General features: G+C 40.8%; 1 protein-coding gene across 1 annotated transcript in view; it reads left to right on the top strand.

Moving 5' to 3' along the window:
• The first annotated feature begins 2,986 nt into the window (after window positions 1-2,986).
• Window positions 2,987-19,053, top strand: part of GALNT18 (polypeptide N-acetylgalactosaminyltransferase 18) — a 145,808-nt gene continuing 129,741 nt past the window's right edge. The window contains exons 1-2 of the mRNA XM_030451431.1: window positions 2,987-3,424; window positions 3,565-3,830. Of these exons, the coding sequence (XP_030307291.1) occupies window positions 3,596-3,830 (235 nt within the window). The 5' untranslated portion in view covers window positions 2,987-3,424; window positions 3,565-3,595. The remainder of the gene's footprint in view (window positions 3,425-3,564; window positions 3,831-19,053) is intronic.

Consider the following 19,053-nt stretch of genomic DNA (forward strand, 5'->3'; position numbering starts at 1 on the left):
AAAATGCCAGAGAAATAAATACTGGTATAATGTATCCCAGCTTAACAAGGCAAGAGCAATTCTTATTTCCTTAATTTTTATTTATTTTTAACAAGGTGTAAGAAACCTGTTCTTGTAAAATGAGGTTCTGATGTTCTACTACTGCTTCCTTCAATACCTTCATACTACAAAAATGTTTTGGCCCATATCAGAATACTTGAATAAAAATGGAGCTCTTAAACATATCTTTTTTCCCATCAGTGCCCTTCACTGTACTGTAATGAGTAAGAAATACTAATTGAATTGCTTTCCTTACAGAACACTTTAATGCAAGATATGTGCAGCTGTATTTACTAGGTTATGAAGTTAATATTTCCTCAGCACTGGTTGAAATGGTGTCTTATTACAGTAGTGTAGTTGGGGACAATCTATTTATAAGCCTGTGATACACATTTTAAGAAATTTTTTTCTTCAGTATGTAGAGCGAAACAAAGGTGAAGTAGCATATTTCATAGCATGACATAGCAGATCAGTATCAGGACAGGGATAAAATCAGACACCTGGGTCACTGATGTGTGCAGAAGATTGTACCATGCCAAGCTGAAACTCCTGAAGTAGAACTTTGAGAAAAACTGTGATTTAAGAGGGCAAATCTTGCAGACCTCCCCCATAATTTAAGTGTTCAAAATGAGAACCACTTAGGTATTTTATTCCCAATTTTTGTCCCCACTGTATTAAAGCATCTGGAGGTCTTACTATGAAGTCAAACAATTTTAACACTAGCTTTAGTGTACCAAGGCTCAAATGAGGAAACAGTGCATGACTGTTCTGTTGTTGAGTACGTGTTTGGTAACAGGAGAATGTAGTTATAAATGAAGCTGTATTTTAAACATAATCAGAAAACTGAAAACTAATGAACTATTATTAGTTACTGTAATAAAAGGTTATTTATGTGCTGTTATAAGCAACCCATAAGGCCTATGAGACACATTAGCCATCTTTTGTCAAACCTTTGTCACTTTCAGGTGTGCTGACAATCATTAGTACTAAGTACTGTTCGTAATTGTTTAAAAAAGCAGGGGTTTTTTTACATTTTATAAACTTCCATGCAAAATATGACCTAGTGGTGGCTATTCATCCCTCATCTGAATGTATTTCTGATAAGTTTTAAATTGACAAGTCCACAACTAAGTCTTGAATTATGCCTCAGTTGCCAGGGCTGAAGATTTTTTGTGTCTGCAAACAGACTTTACAAAGATTAAAGCAAGTGCAGATAACATTATTATTAAAGACTTAAATTATACACATTAACTGCAGCTGGTTGCTACCAAATGTGGAGCTGTAATACTAAAGTACAAAGACAGGAAACAGGGAAATAAATGATACTGCAGAGGAATGTTCATTGCAGACCAAGCAGGATAATTGACTTATGTGGTAGAGCTGTATTAGTGTATTCTGTCAATATCTTGCCTTTTATAAAGCTTGAAATTGCTGACTGATTGGTTTGTCTAGCAGAAGACTGTGCTACTAATTTTTTTTTTCTTAAAATGTAAGTGTATACTCTTTTCCCCATTAAAATGCCTTGAGTTATATTTCCTAATTTTCAAATTAGTTCTGTTGGGCTGGTCCCCTTTAGTGTATGACTGGGGAAGTACTTCTAAATTGGATGAAAAAATAGTTTTCAGAGAGGCTTATAAATCTGAGGGGGCAGTTTGTTTTTTGAGCTTCACTGGCAAAGTTTACTGCAGCTTCTATTGGCACTGCTTTTGTGTGTGTTTGAGTATCCGTAGTTTTTACTGTTTCTATGGAGTACCAAGTGATGGGAAGGAAGAAGTCATTCTGCCTGTTGGCAGGACAGTTGCCTGCCTTTTCTCTTCAATACTGAGTCTTGTTTATAACTAATTTTAAAATAACAGCATAAAACCCTAGGGCAAATCATATACCTACACTAAAATACTAAAATGTGCATTCAAGATATCGCAGAGTTTGCATACTATCATGTACATGGTTCAGAGTGTCAAGTGCTGGTATCTGCTGTGCTTTCTGCACACAAACGGAATAACCTTAGTATTATGAATCAGTTGTGGAGGGTGACTAATGAAGTAGAATAAAATGATATGTTTGTTTAAATTTATATTAAATTACTAAAGTTTATGGTTACTGCATATGTAAAGCTATGAATCATGGCACTTGTTTTAAGTAGATAATAAGCACTGTAATTTTTCGTCTTAATTAACAGCTGCCTCATTGTTTCTAACAATGGTCATGTTAATGTTACATTTCTGTCTTCAGCCTACGAAAAGAAAATTATGTCGTTTAGTGTGAAGGTCCTTATCTAACAGGAACGGAAGAGATTCATCTATTGTACTAATCTTCACTCAGATCGGTGTGATTTCATATTGAAAGCAATCTGTCATCTTAGTGTGTTTCAAAAAGTGCATGAAAAATGTGAGGTGGAGGGGGAGAAGCAGCATGGATGTGCTGAGCTGGATTGTGAGTTACTTATTCCGTCCCTGATACCGAAGCCAGTTCTGCGCAGGGTACGCGCTGAGGCAGCGTGTTCCTGAGGGAGGGGGTAGGCCATGGTCGGGTGCTGGGGCTTGGTGGTGTGGATGCAAGCAACAATTAGCTACTAATAAATAATTAACCTTCCCGGGGAGGGGCACGCAGACAGGCTAAAGGACGAACATATTGTAACAGCGTGTGGCCGCTGGGTGCCTGGAGCACTGAAACCCGTAGCTCCCGTGAGCCAAACGCGCGTCTCCGTTTTCACCCCCTCCAAGCAAATGGATGACTTGTGCGAGCACAGATCTTAATGACACCGGCTGCTCTCTCCAGCCAAGCAGCAGAGCGTTCACCTAGCAGCAAACGGGGACTGGCTGCTGTTTCTTCCTATCCAGGCTGGAAATTCTTTGCAGCCAACTACAGAAATAGCAGAGGCGCCGCCGTCCCCGCCCTCCCGCCCCGGCTTGCAGCACGGCGGAGGGGCCCCAACGCCTGTGTGTGTGTGTGTGTGTGTGTGTGCGTGCAGGAGCAGGTGGGCCCCGCCGTAACCCCGCCCCGCGCGGGTCCCCTGCGGCCATACGGTGATGGCAGCAACCTCCGTGCCAGAGCGGGCTCTTTATTGGAGGAGGGGGCTGTCAATCCGCCGCCGAGCAAGCCCCACTCCAGCAGGCTGCTCCCATGGTCTGATTCTGGAGCTGTGGCCGGTTGCAATGGGAAGCGGCGTCGGAGGGAACAAAGTTTGCAATACTTGGGCACTTGGTTTCTCGCGTCCTTGATGCCCGTGGCAGGAGCCGGTGCCTGAGAGCAGCGGGCAGCCAGGCGGCTGGCACGCCTCGCCGGTTTGCTGTCGGCACTGCTATCGCAAAGTTTCAGCTATTTTAATGTACTAAAATCCAGGATTTTTATTATCAGCCCTCCCCATCCCCATCTCTCCTTCTAGGTAGGCGACAAATATTTTTATTCTGTGGATTAGAGAACTTTTTGCATGGAAATTTACTGATTTCTAAGTGGTCTCCGTTTCGGGGAAAGGGAGAAAGGATTTCTTTTCATCGCAGTTTATTTTTGTTTTCTGGATCACAGGATTTTTGGAGCTATATGGAGGGATCTCAGGATGGTGTGCACCAGGAAAACCAAAACTTTAGTGTCCACTTGCGTGATTTTGAGTGGAATGACTAACATCGTCTGCCTGCTGTACGTGGGCTGGGTCACCAACTACATTGCCAGTGTTTATGTGAAAGTGCAGGAGCCGATCTCAGAAAAAAAGTTAGAGGAAGACAAAGGGGACACTTTAAGGATTATAGAAAGGCTGGACCATTTGGAAAATGTCATCAAGCAGCACATCCAAGGTACCACCTTACCCCCCGCTTGCTTTCCCTCCCCTCCCCACCGCTTGCTGTGTGCAATCCCCATCCCCTCCCGCCGCGTTAGTGGTTTGTGCGTGTGACATGTGTGTCGCGGTCGGGGAGAGCTGTTCAGCCCGGAAGAGCCGGGGGCTGCGCGGAGGCTGCGGAGCGTGTGGGAGTCCCCGGCGGTCCTCGCCCGGAGCCCGTGGCGAGAGGAGCGGCGGAGGCGGGCGGCGGCGGATGGGGGGGATCTGTCCCGCACCCTCCCTCCTCCCGAGGGTGGCCTCCGCCACCTGAGTCGCCCCCGCCCCGCGACGAGTGGCCGGGAGCGGCGGGGGCTCGGTGCTGGAAGGAGTAGGACGGCGTAGGGCTGCGGGGCGACTCGGCGCGGCTCGGGCAGCGGCAGCAGCCCTGCCGGGCTGGGTTCGGCCTGGTGGTGTAATAAACCTGACCTCAGCTCCCTGCCTGTCTGTGTCTTGATAAAGTAGGGTTCCGCAGGCAGGATTCGGCGTGAAGGGCAGGGGGGGAGCGTCTTTCCATCTTATCGTTGTCGTCACCGGTTTGTATTTATTGTTTTCATTGTTAGAAATGGGTTGCTGCAAGGGGAATTTTTGTTCTCCCGCTTTAATGCTGACTGCTGGGAGTCCGTGTCCGTCCGGCTGTGCTCAAGGCTTCCCTTAGTGCTACTGTAGTGCTGGGAACCCCTTGGGATTGTTAGTGGGGCAATCTCTCATTTGTGTAATGCCTTTCTGATTTATTCTCCCTTTAATGGGAGCTCTGGGAGAAGGGTTTAAGTGGGCGAGCAGTGGGTGGGAATATAATTATTTACTGGGAGTTGGGGATTTTACATGACTTCGTTTTGCTGGGTAATCTTTAGTATATTCCTTTATATTTTCATCATCTGCATGGCATCATAGTGTCATTTCTTCAGTCTGCTGAGTGGGTTGGATAGTAAGGAGGCTTAGGATAGGGGAAGGTGAGAGATCTTATAAAAAACAGAGGGACTATCTTGGCTTCTGCATAACCTTTACTGAATGCTCAAATCCCAATTCAGTTTTCTCCCAAATCTGAACATGGAGAGCAAACTGGTAAAGAAAGACTTAGTGGCAGCGCAAAAAATCTCACTGGCTTCCAGGAAGCTTCTTTCCCCTAGTGTTCTGGGAATATGAAAAAAGGTGGAGCAGGCAGGGTGGCTAAACCTGTATGAATTTGGCTTCCCCTGCTTGTCAATACATGTAAATTTACAGCATTATTAAAGTCCAATTACTTTGTTGTGACTTGTATTCATATTTCTTAAAACATGACACAACACCATTCAGTTTATATATGTGTGTTCATTTATCAGCTATGTCACGTCTTGCTATTTTGGGTAAATTAGTCAAATACCACTTCTTTCTGGGAGGACGAGTTACAGCAGTATCTGCAAGTTTTAAGTTCTCTCATGCAGTCCTTCAGTTATTCTTGATAACTGAAGTGGATTTTTAAAAGGAATTATATTCTTTTCTCTGTGCCAGTGGAGTGCACTGTGGAAGCATGTATGAAGTCAGGGTTTTTTTCTAAATTCTCTGTTAAGAGTTAGATATGTAAAAATAATTGACTTGCTGTATGAGGCTGAAGCACAGTTCCTTCAGGTTTGTTGGTATGAAACTCCAGTACTCTTTATTTTTTTCAAGGAAAATTAACAATGTCCATATCAGCATGTTGTTTTGGTCAGTGCTCCTTTTCAGAGTAGTAGATAAAGGTACATTTTAGGGTAGAGTATAGCATGGATTAGAGCATGGACTTTTTTGGGGGGACATTTTGGGACTGTGAACCAAACCAGATGTTGTTTTCCTTAAATACCATTTGTATACAAGTCTTCTAAAAGTAATGAAGTGAACAGCTTGGTAATAAGTACAAAATATATTTAGAGGGAAGGATAAAGTCTATGGAATGCTCAGACTTTATTGAAACCAATTAGTCTTTAAGGTAAAATAAAAATCGGATATTAATGTATGTGTATGCAAATTATAATATTTGGGGTTCACAAGGAATTCCTATGATAGATTGCAGAATAAGCTGTTACTTTAATCAGATTTTGCTTAGAACTGTGTTATGCTGTGCATTCTGGGTTATGTTGCAAAATTCCAACTGAAGTTGGAGTAACTTGAGTAAACTCCCACTTAAGTAATATCCCAGGATTGACTGGGTTTGGGATGAACTTGAAGATCAGCTTAAAAAAATCATAAACTTGAGATTCATTGCCATAGATTTGTGTACATCAGCTGTCCTAATGGTTCTGGACAAGTTTATGAAGGTTACCTGTAGTTTCCTATTAAACTTTTCCTTGGACCACTTTTTTATGTTGGAGAGAGGTGTCAGGAATTCATATTGACCAGTTCTGCAGTGCTGAACAAGCATGAAATTAGCACATTCCATAGGATGTCCTGCAAATACCAGAATGCTTTAACTGCTGCATTTTACACATGGGATTACGCTAATTTCATTTTAATTGTTTTCTGATTGAATTGTTTAATTAGATGCCACCTGGGAGTTTCTTTAACATACAAATTGCAGTCTGGTAATATTTTATCAAGCGTCCTGGAAATGAGAAGAAATAAGAGATGCCTTCACATAAAATGCTTTTTAAAGTATGTATTTTTTAAAAAACATTTTCATGGCAAGAGAAGTATCAGAGTGAAAAGATTCTAACTACGAGAAGTTCAAAGAGAATGAAGGTATGCATGCCTCATGTTCAGAAGGAATAGTAGTATAGAGAGGGAAATACTGGTACTGATATTGGCCAAGAATGGGAACATTTGAATGCACAGGTATATACCATATTGCACATCTTGCAGTGCTGTGCGTTCACTCTTCTGTAAATATTGAAGGATAATAATTTCTCTGTGCAGATTTCTGGGTGCTGGAAGTGGAGTAAGAACATCTGTCCTGCTCTTAATTGTACTTATCTGCTTCCTTTCTTCATTGTCTTAATTTATTGCATGTAGCTGATGGGTGTGCTGTATGAGAGTCGTGCATCATCGTATGCATGACTGGAATGCATAGATAACAACTTCCTTGTCCAAATGGTAGAAGAACCAACAAGAAAAGGTGTTGTGCTGGATTTTATTCTCACCAACAAGAAGGGGCTGGTGAGCAATGTGAGGCTCAGGGATAACCTTGGCTGCAGTGACTACAAAGTGCTAGAATTTAAGATCCTCAAGGCAACTAGGAGGTTATATTCCAAGCCTGGACTTCACACATGAAGACTTCGATTGTTTTAGGGATCTGCTGGCCAGAGTACCATGGGATGAAGTCCTGGAGGGAAGCGGGACCCAGGACAGCTGGTCAGTATTCAAGGATCACCTTCTCTGTGTCCAGGAGCAAAGCATACCAACAAAGAGGAAGTCAGGAAAGAATGCTTGGAGACCTGCCTGAAGGAGCAGGGAGCATCTGGATGCACTGGCACACACACACAAAAACTTTACAAGGAGGGGAAGAAAGATAGAATGGGGGGCATATAAGGAAGCTGACCAAGCAGCAAGAGACCTGGTTAGAAAAGCCAAAGCTCAGTTAGAATTTAATCTAGCCAGGGAGATCAAGGGGAATTGAAAAAATTTCTATAGGTATACTAATGGTAAAAAGACTAGGGAAGGAGTGGACTCCCCTAGAAAGGAAACAGGAGAACTGGTGAAAAGTGATATGGAGAAGGCAGAGGTTCTTAATGACTTCTTTACCTCAGTCTTCACTGACAGGGGCTCCAGACACCCAGAGTCACAGGAGATAATGGCAGGGGTTGGAGGAAAGAACTGCCCAATGTAAGGATCAGATTTGTGACTATCTGATGAACCTGAAAGTGCACAGGTACATGGGACCTGGTAGGACACACCCCCAGGTACTGAGGGAACTGAGGGTGTATGGTAAGGTCATGGAGCAAATTGTGCCTGGCAAACCTGATGGCCTCCTATGAAAAGGTCACAACATCAGTAGATAAGGGAGGAGTAACTGATGGTCTCCAAGCTGGTAAAGTACGGGTTTGAGGTATGGATAACTTGATGGATAAAGAACTGGCTTGATGGCTGCACCTAGAGAGTGGCTGTCAATGGATCCATGGCCAAGTGGAGGCCAGTGATGAGTGGAGTCCCTCAAGCATCAGTAATGGGACCAGTCTTGTTTAATATATATGTTGGTGATGTGGACAGTGGCATTGAATGCACCCTCAGCAAGTTTACTGATGACACCAAGCTGTGCAGTGTGGCTGACATGCTGGAGGGAAGGGATGCCATCCAGAGGGACCTTGGCAGGCTGGAGAAGTGGTCTCATGCCAGTGTCATGAAGTTCAACAAGACCAAATGCAAAGTCCTGCATCTGGGTCGAGGCAGTTTCAATCACTGATACAGGCTTTGTAGTGACTGGCTTGAGAGCAGCCCCGGAGAATAGGACTTAGGAGTACTAGTGGATATGAAGCTCAACATGAGCTGTCACTGTACAGTTGTATCCCAGAGAGCCATCTGTATTCTGGGCTACATCAAGATGACTGTGGCCAGCAGGTTGAGGAAAGTGATTCTCCTCCTCTACTCTGCTTTTGTGAGACCCCACCTGGCAGTGCTGGAACATGTCCAGAGAAAGGGCCACGAGGATGATGAGAGGTCTGGAGCATCTCTCCTTGTGAAGACAGACTGAGAGGGTTGGGGTTATTGAGTCTAGAGAAGAGAAGACTCAGAGGAGACCTTATTGTGGTCTTGAGTATCTTAAAGTATCTTAAAGTTTTTACAAGAAAGCTGCTGAGGGACTCTTTAGTATCTTGGGTAGTGGTAGGACTAGGGGGAAAACTAGAGTTAGGTAGATTCAGATTAGACATTAGGAGAAAGCTCTTCACCATGAGGGTGGCGAGATACTGGAACAGGTTGCCCAGGGAGGTGGTTGAAGCTCCTTCCCTGGAAGTTTTTAAGGCCAGGCTAGATGAGGCTCTGAGACAACTAGATCTCTTGTGGGAAGTGTCCCTGCCCATGGCAGGAGTGTTGAACTTAAATGATCTTTAAGGTCCTTTCTAACCACAACAATTCTATGGTTCTCTGATCTGTGTGCTGACTTCTGCAGTAGGCATTTTGGACCAGGCTTGGCAGCATCTCAGTCTAGTTTGGGCAGTATTCACCATGAAAAAAGTGTTTTGTGGAATGGAAGAATGATGCTGGAACTTGAGCTTAAGCCTGGTAGTCATGAATTCTTGGCTTGTGGCCTGCCACAACTTACAAGATGGTTTTGGTCAACTCAGTTGACCTTTTTACAGTGATGATGACATACATGCTTTTCCATGACAGTGTGTTGGGGTGACAGTGCTGTTAGTTACAGGACTGTTATCCAGTACTAAAGAGATTCTTCCCTCCCCCCAGATCATTAGTAGGAGGCATGTTATATGCTAGCCTGCAACCCACATAGAGAAACCTTTCATTTCCATTTTCTTTTGAGTTTGCAAATAAGATGGTGTATTTTTTAAGTTCAATTGGTGTTTCTTTATGTATGTGAAAGAAATGGGGAAAAGACCAGATGGATGTTTTAATGCAAAATCTAGAACGATTGCACTGTATTGCCAGAAGGTATACTTCAGAAGGGCTAAGGTTAATCAGTATTGTGTTAAATGACGTATCTGTGATTCCAAGCTAGGATTTGAAATCAGTTTTTCTCAATTTTATTTGGAAAGCATATGTTCTGTTGAGTTGACAAGGAAAATGCTGGTTCAAAAAAATGGTCTCATTTTATTAAAATCAATACAAGAGTGCTTTAGATAGATCACAACAAATCATTCATCTTAATAATGCATCATGCATTAGCAGTGTCACTAAAAGACTGCCCTAAGTTGCATGTGCATTTGGAAGGTCATCTGATTCCAAGCAGCCTGCCTGCTCACATATGTAGTTTGTACCAGCGAGGAGCCAGAACTCTAGCAAAAAGGGATTATGCAATTTTTTTCTGGATTGAACCTTTTTCTTGAAAAGTTGTGCTTTGGTTAAGCTTAAAACACCTCATGTACGTGCTCTTTTTTCTATTCTGCAATGTCACTTTAGTATTTCCCAGCATTCCTAGTTTTAATCAGATAGTGTTTGCATTCCAGCATTATTTTTAAAATTATAAAATATGAAATGAACTTCCTTGCCCTGTGTGCCCCCACCTCCTACCCTGGGACCTAAACAGGATTTACAAATTACATTCACTTAATAAATAGAGTAGATCTGAGTTAAAGTTGTGAACACGCAGTTTGTTTCTGGATCAGTTGAACTCTTAGTTAAGATTAATGGATGGCTGTTGTCATCTATGTTGTACCAGGACTATGGACCATCATCTTTGCAATCTTTTGCATCTTTCTCATAAGCAGCATGCCAAGAACTGTCTGGACTTAGTTGAGAAAGTTATAAGGATGTATGTGTTAGCTCTAAACCTGCTGCCTAGAGTGATTTACTCTGGGGATTTACTTCAACTAATGTTACTTATTCTATAGCAGATGTCTAATCACCCTCTGTCATCAATTAGGAGAGGGAGCAATCTCCAGTGTGTGGCTCATTCTCTGTCTTGGACAGGTCTTAGGGTGGAATTATTTGCTTTCAGAAACTACTTTTTTTTTGAGTTTGGGAACTATGTCAATCCTGATCCTTAATTTTAGCCATCTAAAGGTTTGCATAAGTAGATCCCATGTTTGTTATCTACTCTTTATTTACTTCCTCATCTCAAACATGAGGAAGAATGTAGTGTATAAACCTCTGGTTTGCCGTAGCCTTTGCAGCCTGGCTAGCTAGCTGGATTCCATCGAGTCAGGCTCACTGGGATTCACATGGCCCCTCCACCATGTCTTTTACTCTTGTGGTCCTTTCTTTTTACAAATAGATAATTGTAAAATCATCTTATTTCCCCCAAGCTCAAATACAAATAGGTGTGTTTATCACTCACTGCAGTATATTTGTGCGGTAGACAGTAGCCCTGGGAACGCAGCTCTTGCTCCACCACAGAGGACCCTATAGTCACAATCTCTGAACAAGCAAGGAGATCTGCTGTCCCAGGTCTAATTGCAAGTGAAGGAGCTACTTGGGTATGTAAGATACAGAGGATTAATCCCATTATTTTTTCTCTTTAGGCTTGTGACTTCTTGAGTCATTCTAGATTGCTGCATGTCAGTGCAGATTAACTTGTATTTAGCTTTCATATTCTTCCATGCTTAGGAATGAGTGCACTAAAGAAAATTATAATACAGTGATTTCAGTGAGAAGACTCTTAAATTGCTGTAAAGTAAAAAGCATTGCTGGAGTTCAGGTATTTCAAGGGCCATCTGCTGAAGACTTAATGATACTGGTTAGGTTGACTATGAATTGATAATTTATTATTATTTATTAAAGTTATGGAGGATTTGTGCTTTTAAGGTATTCAGATACGTTGTAATTTTATTATTTCTTGATGCTGCTTCCACTGAGGATTTATTTTGCCGTGGTTAGGACACAGTGGCCAAAATGGAGTAGTAGTAATCTGGCCTTAATAAGGAAACTGTTATTGCTGGTGATCGAATGATTCCTTTCATGATGAAAGTTGGTTAGTGTTTTTGTTTTGTTTTCTTTTTTAAATAAGTCTTTTGAGCCAGAAACAGGAAATTTTTATTTGGCTACAAAGTGAGATTGGATGGCAGTTTTGTGGCTGGGAAGGGAATTGACCTCGATTCTGTTTCCTTCAGTCTACACAATTTTTGTAGTTCATATGAAAGTCTTCAACTAAAGGTTAAAAAATGAATTGTAAGCCGAGCCTGGAAACTGTGACTTTTGTGCCCTCCATAAATTCTCTTATTGCTAAGCTGGAGAATTTTGCCTTTTCTTTCTGAAAAAGCTAATTTTTGTTGATGTTTGCTATCTCTTCGTAATGGCACAGCTTCAGTGAAAAGAGTGCATTGCATACTAACATCTCTGACCAGATGGTTAATGGGCTGTGCAGAAATTGAGATAGCTGTTCTGCTTAAGGTTCTGGACTCAGCTTGGTCCTTCATTTATGCTGGCTAGGTGTCACTTTGGAAAATGTTGTTCAGGTTGACGCAAGTAGCCAGCAGCTGTTCAGCCATTCAAGCGTAGGTCTTTTGACTCTGCGAGGCTGTTATGCCCATTTTAGTACTAACAAGTGTTTTTTTTTATCTACATGACCAAAATACAGATAAATACATAGGAAAGGAAACCATATAGCAAGATCTACACATAGCTGCTGGGAATTTTGTATTATGGGTGAGATCATCTTGGTCCCAATCGCATGCTCCCCTATGGTGGTATTTGCCTCAGCAGTTCAATGTCAAAAAACATTTTTCCTCTGTGGCCTGGGACTGATCATTACCTGCCAATTAACTGTTCTTGCATTCAAGGGCAGGAAAAATGTGACATGTGACTTCTCTCAGGGTCTGAAAGTATGCATAAGCTTCTGTATTATGGGATAAGCTAATATTAGCCATCTGAAAGTCAGAGAAAGAGAACCATAGAATAATTTTTGTTGGAAAAGATCTTTAAGATCATCAAATCCAACCCTTAAATTAGCACACTGCCAACTCTACCACTAAACTATGTCCCTAAGCACCACACCTACATGTCTTTTAAATACCTCCAAGGATGGTGACTCAACTATTTCCCTGGGCAGCCTTTTCCAGTGCCAGACAACACTTTCAGTAAAGAAATTTTTCTTAAAATCTAATCTAAACCACCCTGGGCATAACTATTTCCTCTTCTTCTATCACTTGTTATTTTGGAGAAGAGAACAACCCCCACTTCACTACAGACTCCTTTCAGATAGTTGTAGAAAGTGCTAAAGTATTTTCTGAGCCTCCTTTTATCCAAACTAAACAACCCCAGTTCCCTCAGATGCCCCTCATAAGACTTGTTCTCCAGGCCAGCTTGTTGCACTTCTTTGGACGTGCTCCAGCACCTCAGTGTCCTCCTTATAGTGAGGGTCCCAAAACTGAACACAGGACTCAGGGCACATCCTCACCAGTGCTTGGTACAGGGGAACAGTCACTTCGCTAGTTCTGCTGACACTGTTTCTGATATGAGCCAGGATGCTATTGGCCTTCTTGGCCACTTAGGTTCATATTCTCCCAGGACTTGACAAATCCCCTTGGTCTTTTTCCATTGGGCAGCTTTCCAGCTACTCTTCCTTAGCCCTATAGTGTTGCTCGGGGTTTTTGTGACCCAAATGCAGGATTTGGCACTGAGCCTTGATGAAGCTCATTCAGTTGGCCTTGTTTAAGATATTAAACAGAACTGGCCCCAGTACTGAGCCCCAGAGAACACCACTTGTGATCGGCTGCCAGCTGGATTTAACTCCATTAACTACAGTTCTTTGGGACCAGTCATTCAGCCACTTTTTTACCCAGTGAAGTGTACACCCATCCAAGCCATGAGCAAGAGAATGTTGTGGGAGGCTGTGTCAAGGGATTTGCTGAAATCCAGGTAAATGTCATCCACAGCCTTTCCGTCATCCATTAGGTGGGTCACCTTGTCACAGAAGGAGATCAGGTTCATTAGCAGGACCTGCCTTTCATAAATCCAGACTGGGCCTGATTGCCTGGTTGACCTTTACATGATATGGAAGGAAAATCTATGATGTTTTAAAAAAAATAATACTGGGCTCAGATCTTGAGTAGCTGTCATGAAGATAGTTTAGCTGCCTTCCTGAGGGTGATGAGGAGGAATCCTTGGTTGCCATTAAAACAGTCCAGTAACTTGTTTATCAGCCATAAGATATGTTGTTAGCTATGCTTGGCCCAGAAATTGGAGACTGGACTTGTACAGTGTACTGTGTTGTCCTGGGATTGTCCCCGAGTCCAGAGTGGATACTGTGTTACTGCGGATAAAAAGTGAATTTACTGGTCTATATAATGTTGCTTCCTTGCCTCTGACAAGCCACAGAAGCAGTTTAATTTAATTCTGTGTTCAACAGGAAGGTCTTGTCATCAACATTATACAATAAAAGCACCAATAAGATCGTGAAGTATGATGGAATAAGTTAATATTAATAATTAATAATTAAGAGCAACAAGGCTGGTGAAGGGACTTGAGGTCTTATGAGGAAGGGCTGAGGGAGCTGGGGTTGTTTAGTCTGGAGAGAGGGGGACCTCATCACTCTCTACAACTCCCTGAAAGGAGGTTGTAGCCAGATGGGGGTTGCTTTTGAGTGGGACAGTGTGGACAGATATGGTGAATAGACACTAAAATTGCTGGATACCCGAAACTCTATTCTATTTCTTCATACTATCATTGCCATTAAATTTATTTTGAGTACAGTTATGCAGTGCAGATGTGTTCTCTGTGTAACAATATTGTTTCTGTTTTCTTCATAAATTTTCTCTGCTCTAATAGTGTTTTGTAACCAAGGTGCTATTTTTAACATAATATCCTGAGTTTCCTGAGGCAAAAGCAGAGATGTTTAGGAGCCAAACCATGACTGTAAATATTACAGCTCTCCAGCACCTCCTCTGTTTTGCTTGGAAAAGGAACAAATGAGAATATTCTAATTATTTTTTTTCACTGTGAAGGTGGAAGGTCCAGGTAGCTTCCTTGAAATTTTCTGCATTTAAAATGCCAGATTGTGTCTTTTCAAATCCATACTGGAATATTACTATATTCTCTACTTAAATTGTGTGCATTTTAAAATTATTTCTTTTACAGTGCCAGAGTGGCAGCTAGTTGCTGTACTAATGTGTATTAGAACCCCTGCCTTGGAGATCTTTGTATCTATGGTTAAGATGTGCAGGAGCTGGGCAGGAGAGGAGCGTACAAAGAATTGATATGGACAAATTTATACTGAATGTTGGTGGCAGGTTTGACTTACTGCCAGAGTTGCTTAGATGAATCAGACAGAAGATGATTTTCTCCCATCAGTAACAGCTCAGAGAGAGAGAGAATCCTGCAGCAGATAAACTGCCATCTAGTAGTCATGACTGTTCTTACATCATAGATTTTGACCTCAGTGATACGAGTTAGAGGCTAATGTGGGCTCTGAAGTACAATGTTAGCTCTGTCTCTCAACATCCATGTTAGAATTAGTATGTCTTAAGTAGCACATAACTGACTAATTCTTAGAATTAGTGTGACTTAAGTAGCACATAACTGACTAATTCTCTGATAGTATCTTGAAAGTATATGATCTCAGGGACTGTGTCAGTCATGTTGGTGGGGGTGTGGAAATCCTATTGTAATTTTGGTTGTGCCATTTCTTACTTCCTAAGTCAGACCCCTTATTTTAAATGTGAATGCTTGAATTTTCTTTTATTAGAGTAGTTGAAGTTGATCTCTAAGAAAAGAGGCTTTCTATAAGCAGCTTTCTGAGGGCTGTAAGAAAAAGAGTATTGCTGCTTGTTTGTTTTATTTTGTTTTTTCTTCTTAGATAAATAGCCATTCTAGTCTTCATTTTAGGGAAACTATTGAGTTTCCACTAGTGGTGAAATTGGTGAGTGTCTGTGAAGTTGAAAGTAGTGGCACATCATTTGTGATTCTTTTCTGAAATACTCTTATTTTCTTGTCACTCTCAAAACCAATTTCACATCTACTTAATCATTACAAATATTTGCTTATGTTAATTAAACCAAAATCTTGTGTTTAAAGATGCAAGACTTAAACTATATGAAATAGATATATATAGACCTTTTAAAACGTAGAGTGTCTTTAATGAAGCAAGAAATACTTGGCTTGCATCCAGTCAGAATATCATAAGCAAGATGCTGGTCTTGGCTTCAGTATTATATTGATGTTGGTCTCCAATATTACAGTAATGTATTGGTGTTTCAATTCAGGTTGGATTATTGTTTCAATTCAGGTTTTTAAAGAGACAGAGGAGTTTGTACTCTGACTTTACAATATGATGTCAGCCATAAGGCATTATGACATCATTAAACTTAGATGTAATTGAATGAGATGCTTTAAGCTTGTGTTAAGCTAATATTTTCACATTGCTGTAAAGCTGTGTAAGATTAATTTCAAACTGTTCGAAATAAAACGAAGCAAACCAACAATAACCACCCCACCTCCAAGCTCCAAAGGGATGTATAAAACCATACATAATGCCAGGATCTTATTGCAGCCTTTCATTACTTAGTAGGGGCCTATAAGAATCACAGAGGTATCTGAAGCTAAACTTCGCAGAATAGTCATGATGTGAAAGGACCTCTGAGATCACAGGCTCCAGCTGTACACACCCAAAAAAACCCACCAAAAAACCAAACCCCAACACACCACACACACTCCACCAAATAAAACCCACAAAAAACCCAAACCAAACCCAACCCCTACAATCTCAGCCACTAGAGCATACCCTGAAGTGCCTGCCACATCTACATGGTTCTTAAATACCTCCAGGGATGGTGACCCAACCACCTCCCTGCGCAGCCTGTTCTGGTGCCTGATCACTCAATAAAGAAATTGTTACAGATATCTAATCTAAACTTTCCCTGGCACAACAGTAGACCATTTACTCTCGCCACCTTTTAGATATTTGTAGAGGGCAATGAGGTCTTCCCTCAGCATCTCTTCTCCAAACTAAACATTCCTAGTTCCCTCAGCTGCTCCTTGTATGACTTGTTCTCTAGGCCCCTCACTAGCTTGGTAGCTTGACAAACTTTTTAGAAAATGTGTAATGGTTTTAAAATAAAGACACTTTTTTTTTTTTTTTTTTTTAGACATAAGGAAGAAATTTTTTATAGTGAGATGGTGAAAAATTGGCACAACTTACCTAGAGGGGTGGTAGATGTTTGATTCTTGGAAACATTCAAGATCAGGTTGAATGGGCTTCTGAGCAACCTGATTAAGTTGAAGATGTCTCTTCTTGCTGCAATAGGGTTGGACTACATGACCTCTAAAGGTCCGTTCCAAACCACATTATTCAATGATTCTGTGATTTTATGAAGATTTGTGAATTTATGCTCTTAAAAAATCAAAGCCAGAAAAAGCAGTAGCAAAATGACAGAAGGTTTATGTTTGGATAGATTGTTCCCACTTGCAGCTTTCGTTTCTCTAAACTCCGACATTGTAGCAGCAATCCGTTTAGTAACATGTTAATCTCATTGATATGATATTATACTTCAATATAAATGCAATTCTATCAACATGCATGGGATTTTCAGCACCATTTATGTATTTCCTACATGAAAATAGTTTTAGAAGCACCCTCATAGTGTAAATTCTGCTTTTGTATTTTCATTTAAGTACTGAGAAAAATTTTTCATGCAAATGAATATTGAAATATATATAAAGTATTCTCTTTATAAGACAACAGTATCTCTCTGTAAATGTTTGTATGTCTTTTTAATGGTTACACTAATGATCTTTAAGTGTTGTCTTGAAAGTGTGAAGAATCTTTACCATCACCTCATATGGGCTGAAATGGAAGAATTTGTAAATAGTAATACAAGCACTGAAGCAAGAACTTGATTAGAGCAAGTGGGAGCATGTTTGCATAGCATCTCATTATGCTGACAACAGGAACCGACTCCTGCCATCTGGAAATGGTGAGGACAGAAGAATTGCCTGAAGTGCATTACAATCAGGGTTTCAGACAATTGTTTTAGCTTTTTCTGCAATCATTGAGTAACAGCTGATGGCTAGAATGAAGCCTACACATTTTATCACTTATTAGTGGAGACCATTTTTAGGATGATTGCTGTGGAAAGAGGGTGCTACTGGGTCATAGAGTGAATGAGGAGCCATGCTACTGGTTTCTTGTTTGTGAAGAAGTAAGGAAAGGTAGAGCTTTTTATGTTGCAACTTCTATCTCTTGAGTACAGATTTTTAATTGTTCAGTCCTGGATTGTTATTTTCTGATAAAAAAAATAAAGCTACTGTGTGAGAATTTTTTAAATTTATGAAACTCAAATTTCTTGTCACAAGGAAGCCCTTTAGAGCAAATCTGATGTCATGGTTTATGGAACATTATTTGCTGTAACAACATGTCAATATATTTTTGTCTGCTTGACAATATGTAGGAATTGCCTTTGATTTTGTAAAATTGCATGTGATTTCTCAATGCTTCTTTCGAGTCTATTAAAGTTTTTCGGCCTTGCCTAAAGATATTAAATAGCAAGCCATCTTCTTGAAATAGATTGGGAACATTCCTGAAAGTTAAAATAAAAAGTTTTAAAGTTTAGTCTGAATATATTTCAAAGACTATTCCTATTTGTGTTCTGAGACAATGAGGAAAACAAAAGTTTCTGTTAAGATGTGGCAGAAGGTTGCAATACTGGTATTACCTTCCTGCTGTGGAGAAAGAGACATTGAACATGGCAGAAAAGCACACTGGTAGCAGATAATGCAGTGTAAAAGCTTCATTTCTAATTCTGTCCCGTGTGGCTGTGTTTACCACCTGTATCAGTTATACAGGAATTGGTGGGCAATCAGCCATTCAGCTGACTCAACTTCATTTTACCTGAAGTTCTTGCTCTGAATGCTTTCTTCTGATGGACTCTCATAAATTGCTGTCACTGCCATGCTGCATTAATTCATACACCTGAGGTATTGTGGTGCTTGGAAGTAAGAAACATGTTCTGTGCAGAACAGTATAAAAAGCAATAATTTCCTCTGTCCTCTCTCTGCTGTCACCATAGAATTCTTCCCTGAGTACCTAGCGGGGCAGGTTGGGATCAGGAAGGGTGACTTTTATTTGCCTTAGATCTGTGGAATTAGTGTTTTCATAGCACCATGGAAGTGACAAGAGGGTGGGAAAGAAGAGTCAAAGTATTCTCAAATATAGAAGAAAACATAATTACTAAAGCGGTTATGTAAAGTACTGTGTTGAATTACAGGCAATGCAAACACTTAGCAGTGTGCTCGCTACCATCTATTTTTGAAACTTGTGGTTAGGCACCTACCTGGCCAGGCTGTTCTTGCATGTCAGTGTGTAGCCATATGTAAATACATATGGATGTATTTACAATATACATGGTCCAGAGAAATCTGGGAAATTTACTCATGATAAACTGTGACAGTGCAAGGTATGAAAAAAAAAAAAAGTGATAAAAATAGGATGTAGCATCTTTGCTTTGCTACATTAAGCTGGCAACCCCCCCCATATTTTTACTTCTTAAAAATTTATAATACAACTTTTTTGCTATCTATTTGACGTTCATAGTCTGAATTTATAGAGTGACTTTGTATTTGCCTTTCTGCTATTTGATGAGAACAGATGTTATTTTCTTCCAAATCCTTGACACCTGCAGCTGGCAAAATTCCCCAAGCTCATTCAGTTA

Source organism: Calypte anna, chromosome 5 (assembly GCF_003957555.1).
Source record: "Calypte anna isolate BGI_N300 chromosome 5, bCalAnn1_v1.p, whole genome shotgun sequence".
Classification (NCBI taxonomy): Eukaryota; Metazoa; Chordata; class Aves; order Apodiformes; family Trochilidae; genus Calypte; species Calypte anna.